The sequence below is a fragment of the Salvia miltiorrhiza genome, unplaced genomic scaffold (genome assembly GCF_028751815.1).
Source record: "Salvia miltiorrhiza cultivar Shanhuang (shh) unplaced genomic scaffold, IMPLAD_Smil_shh original_scaffold_468, whole genome shotgun sequence".
Classification (NCBI taxonomy): domain Eukaryota; kingdom Viridiplantae; phylum Streptophyta; class Magnoliopsida; order Lamiales; family Lamiaceae; genus Salvia; species Salvia miltiorrhiza.
In genome coordinates this window covers 185,702-199,862 of record NW_026651556.1, presented here as the reverse complement: position 1 = coordinate 199,862, position 14,161 = coordinate 185,702, and the positions used below count along the sequence as shown (strand labels likewise).

Sequence of the window (14,161 nt, the reverse complement as noted above, 5' to 3'; positions counted from 1 at the left end):
CTGCCGGAAGGGTTGCTGAGTTTAAGGGGGAAAATCTGAGCCCCTGTGTCCCGAGGACACCTTTTCCCTCGGCTGAAATCCTAACTCCTTTATATCTTCTCTTTTCTTTCTTTGTATTGTTTTCTCCTTTCTTGTCTATCCTGTGCAGATAAGAAGAAGGAAGGAAGGAGGAGCTGTGAAGAGAAGAACATAAGAAAAAGAAGAAGAAGAAGAAGTGCCTGAGCACGAAGTGAGACGGACCGGAGGTTCGGGAAACAAGCGGAGTAATCCCGACAAGGCGAAGATACCCAACAGTGGTATCAGAGCCACGGGGACCTTGCCGGGGCTCCCCCCGAACACATCCCTCTCACCCCGCCGCCCTTTGGCTGCGCCGACTTGCTCCCGACGAGCAAGGAAAGTGGTAAGTCCGGCTCTTCCTCCTTGAAGAGCTCGGCTCTGGTAAATTGGCTAACACCCTGAAACCCCTAGACATTAGGATTGGTGTTGTCTGCTGTTTTTTCTTTCTTGCATGTTTTTGCTTGTTTTTGGTATCTTGCGATCCTGCTCTCTTGTTTGCTTCCGCTTGTTGCCTCTGTCTCGATAAACCCCTGGCATCCAAAGCCAAGTGAGGTTCTTCCTTGCATTTGGTCCAGTTCGTCTGGATTCTCCTTTAAAGGAGTCTCCTCGTGCGAGTACCCTGGAAATCAAGGGAGAAAGGGGGCTATCTAGATTGGCTGTGTGTGTTTCTGTTTACTTGCTGTATTTGCTGTTGTTTTGATTTCTCTGGTGCTTCTGTTTGCCCTGGAAAACTCCCTTGGATTGAGAGTTTCTGGACTCTGTTAAGTCCTGTTGGAACTTTTGGAGGGACCAGTGTGAATCCTTGCTCCACAGATCAATCTGTGCTGAGATCTGGGCTCTTCCCTGCTCCTGAACTCCATTTGTTTCCTCTTTGAGGTCTTGGAGACCTTTGTTGTGGTGTCTCTTGCTCTGTGTTTGTGTGATCTTCCTTGCTTTCATCTGCATCAACATGAACAACATGCATGTAGTACCTTTTAATGGCAGAGATGACTTCCAAGATTGGAAAATCAAGATTGAGTGCATTCTTATTAAAGAAAAAGTTAAAAGGGCTATAACCACCAGGGTTAATGCAGCTATTACTGATGCAGCTTTACATGATATGAATGATAGTGCTAGGGCCACCATTTTGTTAAATTTGTGTAGGTCTGTGGTCAGAAAGGTGTCACATCATGCTTGTGCTAAAGATTTGTGGGATGATTTAAATGCTATATATGCTGCTCCTTCTGAAGTGTCAACATGGTCTTTGCAAAACCAATTCATGTCTTTTCAAATGGATCCTTCTAAGGATGTAGACACCAACATGGAAAATTTTAATAAACTTTTGCATGACCTGAAACTTGCTGGAGATGATTCTATAGAGAAGTATGCCCCCCAAATTCTTTTAAACTCTATTTCTGAGCCTTTCTCTGAAGTAAAGTCAGCCCTAAAATATGGTGGTTCAAAAGTCACCTGTGAGATGATCACCAATGGCCTTAAGTCTAAGGAGAGTGAACTGAAATTGACTAAGTCAAACCCCTTGCATGGTGAAATCTTGTATGTTAACAAAAACCAAACTCAGAACCACAATAGAGGTCAGAACCAGGATAGGCCTAAGGATATGAGACCCTACAACCAGAATTCTGAGCATAGAGGCCAAACTCAGAACCAAAACTCTGACCAAAAGCCTAGGAAGGTTTGCTGGAACTGTGGAAAACCTGGTCATTTCATAAACAAATGCAGACTCCCTAAGCAGAAAAGACAACCTCCCTCTGAAGAGTCAAGTCAGAATGCCAATAATGTATATGAGGATGATTGTGTTTACATGATGCATGAACATGATTTTCAGTTTATCAGTTACTCAAATGATATTTCAAAAACTATGAGTTCCAGTGAATGGCTCATTGATTCTGGATGTACTTTTCATGTCACTCCCCATGAACATATGTTTCTTAATCTCCAATCTGTCAAGTCTGGTCATGTTGCCCTAGCTGATGGTCAGAGTTGTGAAATTATTGGAAAAGGTGATGTATGTTTAAGATTTGAAAATGGAAAATTCCTTACTTTGACTAATGTCAGATTTGTTCCCAACTTGAAGTTCAGTTTGTTATCTGTGTCTCAAATTGCTGAAAATAGAGTAACTGGATCTGTTGATCATCTGAGTTTTCAATTCAAGAAAGATTCTGAGCATGTTTTTTCTGCACTAAGGAAGGGAAACTTGTATGCTGTGCATGCTGAATCTGTGCCTTTACAAGTTGCTAATATGGTTCATGATGAAAAGTCTGCACTTTGGCATGCTAGACTAGGTCATTTAAGCAATAAGGGCATGGATATCCTGAGAAAAGCTGGTTGTTTTGGTAATGACAAAATTTCAGACATAACATTTTGTGAACCTTGCATACTAGGAAAACATCACAAGTCTGCATTTCCCACTTCTGTTCCCTATCCAAGAAAGCATGTTAGCACTGAAATCCTTGAATATCTGCATGCTGATGTCTGGGGCCCTGCAAAGGTGCCCACTCATGGTGGCAATGTGTATTTCTTGTCTGTGATAGATGACTTTTCTAGGAAAACTTGGGTGTTTCTTATGAAAAACAAATCTGTAGTGTTTGATAAATTGTCTAAGTGGGCTGTGCAGATTCAAAACCAAACTAGGAAGAAGATTAAATGCATTAGGACTGACAATGGTCTTAAGTTTTGTAATCATTCCATGAATAACTGGTGCTCTGAGTTAGGCATCATTAGGCATAAGTCAGTTCCATACACTCCACAACAAAATGGAGTGGTTGAGAGAATGAATAGAACTCTCCTTGAGAGAGTTATGAGTCTCCTTGTTGCTTCTGGTCTTTCCAAACATTTCTGGGGTGAAGCCCTTATGACTGCAGTCTATTTGATCAATAGATCTCCATCTGTGCCTTTGCTTGGTAAGCTTCCTGAGTCTGTGTTTTGGGATAGACCTGTATGCATGAAGAATTTGAGGGTCTTTGGTTGTGCTGCTTATGTGCAACAAAGTGTTGATAAACTGGAACCTAGGGCTAAGAAGTGTATCTTCTTAGGTTACCCTGAAGGAGTTAAGGGGTACAGGTTGTGGGATAGGTCTGTGCCTGGGTTTAAAACATGTGTCAGTAGAGATGTCTCCTTTAATGAGCTGAGTTTTCCTTGTTTGTTGAATTCCTCACATTCTGCTGCTCCAAGTGGGGTGGACAACCTGAAAACTTATGATGCTACTAGATATGAATTCATGTTCACTCTTATTCCTTTTGAGGTGGAACCCCAGCCAAATCCTGAACCTACCCCTCATCCTGAACCTACTTCTCCCCTTGATCCAGTAATTCCTGAACCTATTGTGAATGAACATGATGTGCAAGAGCCTGCTCAAAATGATGTGATTGTGAATGATGTGCCCATAAATGACAACCTGAATGATTATCAACTTTCTAGAGATAGAGAGAGAAGGCATGTTAGGCAGCCTGCTAGGTTTGATGATTACAACATGTCCATGTATGCTTTTAATGTGTTTAACAATGTGGATCATGTTGAACCTGGCTCTTATTCTGAGGCTATTAACTCTGATGATTCTGCAAAATGGTTAACAGCTATGAACTCTGAAATGAACTCTCTGCATAACAACAATACTTGGATTTTGGTTCCTAAACCTGCTGACTGCTCCATTGTTGAATGCAAATGGTTGTTTAAGATTAAAAATGAGGTGGAAAATGTCAGGTATAAGGCTAGGCTTGTTGCCAAAGGTTTTACACAGAAAGAGGGCATTGATTACAATGAAATATTTGCTCCTGTTGTGAAATTTACTACTGTGCGCATCATGCTTGCTCTCTGTGCTCATTTTAATTGGGAACTAAAACAAATGGATGTTACAACTGCCTTCTTGCATGGTGAGCTGGAAAATGATATATATATGAAGCAGCCTGAGGGCTTTGTTGATAAAAATTTCCCTGATCATGTGTGCTTGCTTAAAAAATCTCTATATGGTTTGAAACAATCCCCTAGGCAATGGAACTTGAAATTTGATCAATGCATGAAAAGCTTGAATTTTGTTAGGAGCAGTTTTGATCATTGTTTGTATCACTTGGGTGGAAAGTCTCCTGTATTCTTGCTTCTGTATGTTGATGATATGCTTATCCTTGGTCCTTGCTTGAAAACTATACAGCATGTTCAAAAATGCCACTGTGAAATGTTTGACATGAAAGACCTAGGTGATGCCAAGAAAATTCTAGGCATGAGCATAGAAAGAGATAGGGAAAACTGCACCTTTTTGCTGCATCAATCTGAGTATGTGAATCAAGTCTTGCATAAGTTCAACATGTTTGATTGTAACCCTGTCAGTGTGCCTCTTGGATCCCACTTTGAACTAAGTAAGAAGCAATGTCCCACCTCTGACACTGATCTTGAAGAAATGAGAAACATACCTTATGCTAATGCTATAGGCTCTGTTATGTACTTGATGATTAGCACTAGGCCTGATATTGCTTATGCTGTTTCTTGTTTGAGCAGGTACATGTCAAATCCTGGTCTTCCCCACTGGGAAGCCATGAAGTGGCTATTTAGATATCTGAAATCTTCTATGAAACATGGTCTGCTTTTCTCTAAGTCTAAAAATGGTGTGAAATGTGTGGGTTATGTGGATTCTAATTATGCTAATGACAGAGATAGTAGGAAGTCCTCCACTTCTTATGTGTTTACATTGTGTGATGCCTGCATTAGTTGGAAGTCTCAGTTACAAGGCATTGCGGCCTTATCTACTACTGAATCTGCATATATAGCTGCTACTGAAGCTGTGAAAGAAGCAATTTGGTTAAATGGTGTGCTTTCTGATATTAACTATATTGATGATAAACCTGTGCTTTTCTCTGATAGTCAGTCTGCTATACAACTATGCAAAAACCCTGTGTTCCATGATAGAACTAAACACATTGATGTCAAGTATCATTTTATCAGAGATGTTGTAGAAAGGGGAGATGTCATTCTGAACAAGATCCCCTCTGAGTTCAATCCTGCAGATATGGGCACTAAGTGCCTACCAGTTGCAAAGCTGGAATCTTGCAAAAGGACCTTGAACATTGGGCCTGGTTGATCCCTCTGTGGTTTTGTGACAAGTTCAGCCTTTGTGGCTGCTTGTTTTCTGTTCTTTCCTTTTGCTGTTTACTGCATGTGTTGAGTCTGTTGGCCTGCTTTGATCTATGTTTGCTTGTTCTGCATGTTTTCTTTTACTCTGTGTGTTTGAGTCATGCTTTGTTCTGTTGTCTTGTGTCCTTTCCTTCTGTTTGTGTGTTGTGTATGTGTGTTCTGCTGAGTCTGTTAAGACTTCGATGATAACCTCTTTTGGTTTGAGAATTGGTGATTACCCTGGGTTGGTCTCTGTGGTTTGAGATTGAGACAAATATGCTTAATATTTTTCTCACCCTCTCTTGTCTTGACTTTGTGGCAGATAAGAGTAAAAATTAGGGCTGTGATGATAACTCCAACTCAATTGATGGCCCTTCCCTGGTGACAGAATGATCAATGTGCCAAAGGTGGATATGTGAGGTTGGCCCATTTCTCATTCCCTCTCCTCTTCTTTTTCTTCTTTGTCTGGGCTTTTCTTTAAGGCCCAGAACCCGAGCCCACTCTCCTTTCTCTGGCCCATTTCCAAACCCTAGCCCACTCCCCACTCAGATATACCCCTCCGCGTCCCCACTCTCTCTCTCTCATTTTTTCATCCGCGCCGCTCCATCTCTAACCCTAAATCCGCTCCTCTCTCTCTGACTCCTCGTTTCCTCCCCTCTTCCACCGCCCTCTTACCTTGATTTCTCCAGCGCCTTCAATGGTGCTTCACCCCACCGTTGCTGATTCTCCCCTTATATCTGTGATGCTCTCTCATACGCAAGGAATAACGTATTATCAAGAAGTGAAGGGCTCTGCTATTCCTTTCAAGTGTATTTGTTCCTTGGATAATACGGGATTCCCTGCGTGGGTGGTGGTATCACCGGGCTTTCCAGACCATCGGAGCCCTGTTTGGTGGTTACCTGAGGAGATCTGAGCCGCCGGAGTCCTGACCTTGGCTCCTGCTGTTGGTGGTTCTGTTGAGATCTGAGAAGCTGCTCCGTCGTCCATCCCTGGCCTTTGATCATTCAGCTGCCGGAAGGGTTGCTGAGTTTAAGGGGGAAAATCTGAGCCCCTGTGTCCCGAGGACACCTTTTCCCTCGGCTGAAATCCTAACTCCTTTATATCTTCTCTTTTCTTTCTTTGTATTGTTTTCTCCTTTCTTGTCTATCCTGTGCAGATAAGAAGAAGAAAGGAAGGAGGAGCTGTGAAGAGAAGAACATAAGAAGAAGAAGAAGAAGAAGAAGAAGAAGAAGAAGAAGAAGAAGAAGAAGAAGAAGTGCCTGAGCACGAAGTGAGACGGACCGGAGGTTCGGGAAACAAGCGGAGTAATCCCGGCAAGGCGAAGATACCCAACAATATGTGTATTGTGTAAACAAGTAATTTTATAGTTTTAATAAATATCTTTTTCTAAATTGTGGGGATTACATTCAAATGTGTATCTTTTTTTTTTCTCAATTCATAAATCACATATTAAACACGTTAATTAGGAAACTGAAAATAAACACAATAATTGAACACCTTTTATCCATTTTAAAATTCTACTGGAATCATCCAAAAAAAAACCAAACAAATTAATAGAATTACGAACGAGTTTGCATGTACTCATTCTTTGAAATTGACACATGTCGACGTGCAATGAATTATTAAGCAATTATATTTGAATGTATTGTATGAATTATCGACTGTATGAATTATTAGGCAAGTATTTTTGAATGTACTGTATGAATTATCAACTATATGAATTATATGGTATGAATTATCAGAGAAGTATATTTGTATCATTGTATGTACTGTATGAATTATTAGGCAAGTATATTTGTATGTACAGTATGAATTATTAGATTAGGTGTTATTTCTTGTCGAGTAATAATTATCAGATGGAATTCCAAAGATATAGATAATCTGAAATGATTTTCTCCAGAATTATCTTTGAATATGCAATGAAATCTTTTCCCATTCTTCACGTCAATAATGACATTTTTATTCCCAAAAAATATGGCTTTAATTTCGAAAACGGATAATTAAGATAGAAAGAGAATAAATTACACTACCCAATTATACCCTCCAGCGAAAATTATGTATGAATTATAGGTACACAAAAAACGAATGTAACGCCCCATAGGAAATTAATCTCAGTCGTACAAGATTAGATTTTAATGGTTATGATTTCTCCTTATATATATATATATTATAATCCAGAATTATATTATTGATATCTGATTCATAATTGTAAAATATTTAATATGAAACATTTTGAACAAGCATAAAAAAATTCTGAACATTTAAATAAATTATTCGAATTTGGTCTTGCTTATAAAAAATATTTCGAATAAGCATAAAAAAAGCACGAACACCTTAATAAAATATTTGAATTTTTATTGTTGATATAAAATATTTCGAATAGCCATAAAAAATTTATGAACATCTAAATAAATATTTCGAATAAGCATAAAAATGCACGAACACCTTAATAAAATGTTTGAATTTTTATTGTTGATATAAAATATTTAATATAAAATATTTCGAACAGCCATAAAAAATTTATGAACATTTAAATAAAATATTTGAATTTTTCTTATTGATATAAAATATTTAACTTACTATTCTGAACGTATAGGTTTGAAGAAACTGAAACCCAAACCTAAAGGAAAAAAACTAATTAAGAAATAAATAATTAAAAATTAATGGAAGATATCTTCAAAACTATAACTAATGAAGGAAAGAGATTCGGTCCATCTTAAATTAAGCATAGACGGTTACATTAAAAACACAAAAATTACTTAATTACCCTTAATGAAAAAATCGGTCAATGATAGAAGAATTAATAAGGACCGTGGGATTAAACTAATCTAAGGGATTATAATCATTCTCTCTTCTCAAATTACTTAGCTTTCTCTATGGATCTTCTCCCTATATGTGGTGTGGTTCTAGAGAGAACTACATTATTTGTGAGAACGTGAGAACCATCAAATCTAATGCATCCACCGTAGATCTTGATGATCGAATGACTGAAAATGGTTCTCCGTTTTTTTTTTAATTTAGTGGTTCTTTCTTGAATCTCTCCCTATGTATATATATGCGCGCGTGTGTGTGCCAATCTTGGCATTTCACTCATTTACCAAGCTAATCAGAATTACATAAATGTATAATACATCGTTGAAGTAATTGGAATGACTCATTAGACCTCTCTTGAAGTCAAAAAAAGCTCAAACTATTTGCATAAATAAACTCCTTTAGATACTTTAGTTTTACATGGCACATGTCATAGGTTCTCTCAAGTAGTTTGACAATATCCCTATTCATTTCATTGTGCTTCTTGTAGATATTTGCATTGTTCTCTGCATCTTCAATGTGTTCGCTGCATTTTTTCGAAGCAATTACATGGATTATCGTTTCTACTGAGGTAGAAATTGAGCGTGTCGATGAAGCCTTAATGGCTGTAAAAGCATACAAAAAACACTATATATAAGAAAATTAAAAATTAAAAATAAAAAATCCATCGTCAAGATCAAGAATATGAATATAATTAACCCTTTGCTTGCCCAGAGATACGAACTTTAGAGCAAAAAAAAGAAGTGTATCAGTTCCTTTTTCTTCTTTTTGAAGTTTTGTCCCCTGAGGAATATTTCAAAATATATATACACATGTATATTATATAGATTTAGGATAAGGTGAAAATGATATTTTTACGTGAGAACTAAGAACACATACACAACCACATAAAATCATGAACAAGAGATAGTCAGCGACTCGGTGTGGACAAAAAAACATAACATATGCACATACACATAGTCGAAGAGTTATGCTGCAAAGAAATGATAAATGAAACTAATGTCGAAAAGTTAAAGAAGGTTTAAGGGGATCTTTGGTTTTATTTACAATTTCAGAAACTAAATTTTAGTATGTCCAGTCCAATGCAGTATACAAAGTACAAGAATGAAAGCTACTAGTCTCATGAAATGCTCGAGAAAAATATCTGCTAATTTCAAGGCATAATTGGCTAGCTCAAGAGTAAGATAGAATGATGCATTGATGGCTGACAGTTTGAATGCATACAGAAATTACTAGAGTTGAGTGGTTGAAGAACTTATCTTGTCTTCATTGGACATGCACTCGATAAGGTTTCCGAGGATCCTAGCCAGATCTTCGCTGTCGTTCCATTCACAAACCTTTGCTTTGACAAGATGAGTGTTTTTAAAAATGCGGCTCAATAAAGGGAAGTCCTTTCTTGGCAAAACAAAGTCTTCGGCAGCAAGTTTCAGAGTCGGACAGAAGTCATTCATCCCATCACCAATGTATATTAATCTTCTGCTTTCACTTTCAGATAAAGAAACCTGGGTCTGCTCGATTACACGACCCTACAGTAGAGCACAGAGAACAATTGCTGTCTTATGACTTATCAACAAGATTTTAAATGGCCAAAACCTGTCAAACAAGCCAACCATCTATCTCCTTTACGAATAAAATCAACTGCTACTAAGCATTATGGAGCCAAAATATACAGCTCGAACATTACTAATCCTCACAATGCTTTGAGCCCAAATCAAAATAAATTTTCTAGGGAACTCCACAGAATGTCCATCATATCTGGAGACTAATAAACCACAACATAAAAGGGCAGTTTCGACTATGTTAGCTACTAATATACATTGATTTGTAATCCCTTAAGTTTGTTGTCATTGCATTCAGAAGCCAAACAATTTTGCTTTAGTCTTGACTACCTTTTCTTCAAATTGTTTTAGAGACACACTCTCAGTTCATCAGGATGCACAGTGCATCCATTATAATTAAATCCTAATTGGAGATTGATGATCCCTAATTGGATTTTTGTGGATGCACCGTAAATCCGGGTGCACAAAAGTTTTGGCCATTGTATTAATACCCTCCACAGCTATAGCGTCAAGGTTGGATTTGAAAGTAATATGTCTAGTTTGAAGAAGAAATGTAGTTAGTTGCATTTTAACTTACAACCTGACTAACCTCTTCTTCAAACTCAATAATACACTCTGTTGGATGAGGTAGACATGCTAAAGGGATTATATAGAGTTTTAAGGTAGAATTTGGAATTAATAATTTCAGTTCAAAAAAGGGGCATCAATTGCATTTTAAATCACAACTTCTGATCGAATTTGCAAATTCAATGCAGCATTTCAATAACAGCTGTGTTAATTATGAAGCCTTGTGCAACGTGCAACAAAAAATTGATAAGTTCATTATAAATATTGCAATTGCAGAAATATATTAATTTGCAAATCTAGATGCAGTCTGTGTAAAGCAATTAGTCCCCAAATGCAAGTAAAGCTACGACTCTCTTTTCAGCATATTCATGATCAAATCACCTTATGGATGATGGGATGAAGAACTATTTGTATGTAGAATGCATTTAAATTCGCACTAAAACAATACAAACCAGATCATCTTTGAACAAAATAAAACATCTAAATCTGATAAAGACATTCAACTTGTCTATGATCTCAAACGAGGCAACAATTAATAGTTGAGCAAGATACAAGGCCAAGGCACCAACACATAGGCAGACATTTAAACTTGTAACTAATGTACCTTGCATAAGTTGGATGGGCAGAGATCGCAGCCATGTGGCGCAGCTGAACCGTGGTAAGGAAAGATCCTCAGCCTTCCTTTGTCTACAACAGCAGGATTCGTGATGATCTCCGAGAAACAGCTGTATATATCATAATGTTCCAAAATAGTTTTGATGTAAAACTGATTTGAGTCGCTTGCCACCTTCAAGTCACATCTGAAACCACCACAAACATGCACATTCACACAAAACTCGAGCGACAAAAAACTAAAGAACGACATGAAGATGGCAAGCAAGTACCCGAGAGCATGAGCTAACTTAATCACTGAAACAACCCTAGGATGCAACGGCATCCCTCTCAAACAATCAGCAATATCATCTACCGATTTTCCTCTAATGTGCAGCTCCTCCAATAGCCTATCCTATATAAAACAGTTGACTAATCACAACATACAATACGAAAATCACGAAATCGACAACTAACAACAGGGTAAAAAATTCATAGCAGAATTAGAGTGAATTTATTGAGGTGATTTTTGACCTAATTATCCATTTAAAGCTTGAAATAATGGAATTATAAAGCCATATCAAAACATTAAATTGAAGTAAAAGCAAGTGATCGGACAAAAAGAAATAAATAAAATCATATCCAGCTTTGAAGAAGAAGGAAAACTAAAAGATACGCAGACATTACATAGGAATATATGTATGTATATTAATATAGAGACCATGAGAGAATTCCAAGGTAATGTGGGGCGCAGGTCGCGGAACAATTGGGTGAGACCCATCTTGGTATAGACCCATCTGTCGCTGTCGTCTTCGATCAGCGTTCTATCAAAATCAAATATAATCACCATTTTCCCGGCCATTTCAGCCGGACCTCTCTCTCTAAGCTCGTTTCAGCAGCTGAGCCGATTGATTGTCTTCTTCATTTCAGCGTCTTTGTTCTTCTTGTGGTAACGGAGCCACGTGGAAAGCATGTGATAATAACGACTTGTCGTTAGGCAGAATTAAATTTGGGCTTTTTAGCACTCTTAATGGGCTCTAACAGAATTTAAGTCCGAGAAATCATTTACGTGTAATTCAAGTTCAACAAATTGGTTAATTTATCCAAATAAAAAATAAAAAAAAAATAATAGATTGAAAATGTGTAAAGTTAAGTTAAAAAAATGATTTTCAGCCTATGAAAGAATAATTAGCATGGCAACCAAAGATGAAACGTGACGGCCTACATGGACGAACAACACAATTTACCGTTAAGACGGATACATGAATTTAGCTGGATAATATATTTATTAATTTATATTTTCATCTTATACACAAAATTATGTCGTTTCGTTCATATTGACATTCTAATTTCATCTATGATTGCTAATTGCGCTTTCATACGCCAAAAAATACTTTCACACTAAAAAAAATGAGGCAACTGATTAGTTTTTATGTTTTATGTATGAAAAATTAGTAATTAACCGATCGTAGATATCCATTTAAAATTTAATTGTGTATTTACAGTCGGTTAAATGTCAACTTTGTATACATAGAAACCAAAACCTAACCAATGGCCTAAATTTTTAAATTTTGAAAAATTAAACTGTACCTATCATTTCAATTGATCATATTTTTAGGAAGATATTGATACAATTCGCCGATCGGTTCGATTTTTTTTTTTTTTTAACTTAATTCGTATTGTCTCAAAGGCGTACCTATGAGGCTAGCCAGTGTATATTCCCTACATTATATGACACATATTGACGTATTGTATATGCCACTAATATAAAATGATAATCTAGTTTTTATAAATATCTTATAGAGTTAGAATAAATAAATCTCATTATAAATCTTTTGCACTTAACCTATAAAGTCGTTGTATTAAACTATGGAATTATATTAAATCGAAACTCTAATAAATACGTGGTACTAAGTTCGGATCCCATAAGGACGCATTTATTCAATTGGTTAAGTATAATAATTTTATAGATTTAGTTTAAGAGATCCATAATTTTTACGAAAAATTAAGTTTATCATAACTGTATCCTTTTATGTATTACACTCTCTGTCTCATTATTGTTGGAGGCACTCTCCCGTGCAACCGGTTGCACCGTGCAACTGGTTTCTGAATGACACTTGAAGACTCAAGTGTCATTTGTATGTTGAAGCAGTGTTATTCGAAAATGTTCAAGTATCATTTCCCGAATGAAGTAGTGTCATTCTGGAAACCGGTTGCACAGAAGTATTTGTGTTATTGTTGTCCCATAACTTTTAAGCACGAGAATTAAGGAGCAAGTATAAAGTGGTTAAAAGTGAAATGATCCACAATTTTTAAAGAGTTAATTATTGTTTTGTGTACGGAAATGAGACAATAATAATGGGACCAGGGACGGAGCCAGGAATTAAGTTCGGGGGGGGGCTGAACTTGTACGGGGGTTCGGGGGCGGTAACCCCCGATAAATTTTTTTGGGTATTCTGTATATTTAAAGTATTTTTTTTATTAAAATACGAGCATAATACTAATAATAACGAACAATATTTTCATAGATTATATAGTTTCAATATATCACAAAACTTTTTTTGGACATTCCGTATATTTAAGACATTTTTTATTAAAAGGAAAGCATAATAATAATAATAACAAACAACATGTTCATAGATTATATATTTTCTATATATTAATTACAAATTAGTTTCAATACATTATAATTTTTTTTAGCATTTCATACATATTAGGCATTTTTTTATTAAAAGACAAGTATAATAGTAATAATAACAAACAATATTTCATAGATTATATAGTTTTAAATAACAGAATTATCCTTAAATTAAGTATATATGAGATAATATAATAACCAAATACTCTTTTATAAAACAAAATTAATTTATAATAGGTATAAACATATATCTATATATATTTTTAAATTGAAAAAAAAAACAAACAAACTCAAAATTTGGGAGGGGGCTCTAGCCCCCCCAGCCCCCCTGGCTCCGTCCCTGAATGGGACAATTCAAAATGGTAAGTGGGACAACAATCGTGGGACGGAGGGAGAACCTACTATGAGAGCCGTAGACACCTAAAAATTATTGGATGTTTAAAAACATTTAACAAAATTACAATTATTTTTTGTAATAATATAGTAGTAACATATTCTTGCAGTAGGTTAAAAGTACCATTTCCTTGACCCACAATATAAGAAACAAAACCAATGAATGATTTCGCTTGGTACACAATAAAACAAAATCAACAACCATGGCTACCTTTCTCATTCGTGCATCATACATAAACTATTACTACTACATAATTTAATTGATGATGGGTCCTGCAATAATATTCTTTAAATATTTATTTACTCAACGATCAAAAGTTGATTTGCCGCGACTGCCACCCCAATACAAAAGTGGTTGCCTCCATGTGCCTGCAAGCCATGCTTCCCTCTCCATTTGTACGAAAACCAAATTGACAGATCACATATATGTATATATATATAGGGA

The 14,161-nt window shown here is 36.5% G+C and overlaps 1 protein-coding gene across 2 annotated transcripts; it reads right to left on the bottom strand.

The window, feature by feature from the left end:
- Window positions 1–8,978: 8,978 nt before the first annotated feature.
- Window positions 8,979–11,674, bottom strand: LOC131004883 (thiamine phosphate phosphatase-like protein). 2 transcript variants are annotated; one of them, XM_057931636.1, is made up of 4 exons: window positions 11,407–11,674; window positions 10,979–11,100; window positions 10,699–10,894; window positions 8,979–9,494 (listed from the first exon to the last, which is right to left on the bottom strand). In XM_057931636.1, exons 1-4 carry the CDS (start codon window positions 11,545–11,547, stop codon window positions 9,201–9,203), a joined length of 753 nt encoding a protein of 250 aa, XP_057787619.1. In that variant the 5' UTR covers window positions 11,548–11,674; the 3' UTR covers window positions 8,979–9,200. The 2 variants fall into 2 exon arrangements, with proteins under 2 accessions (XP_057787619.1, XP_057787620.1); XM_057931637.1 differs by having other exon boundaries at window positions 10,979–11,095; window positions 11,373–11,603.
- Window positions 11,675–14,161: the final 2,487 nt, after the last annotated feature.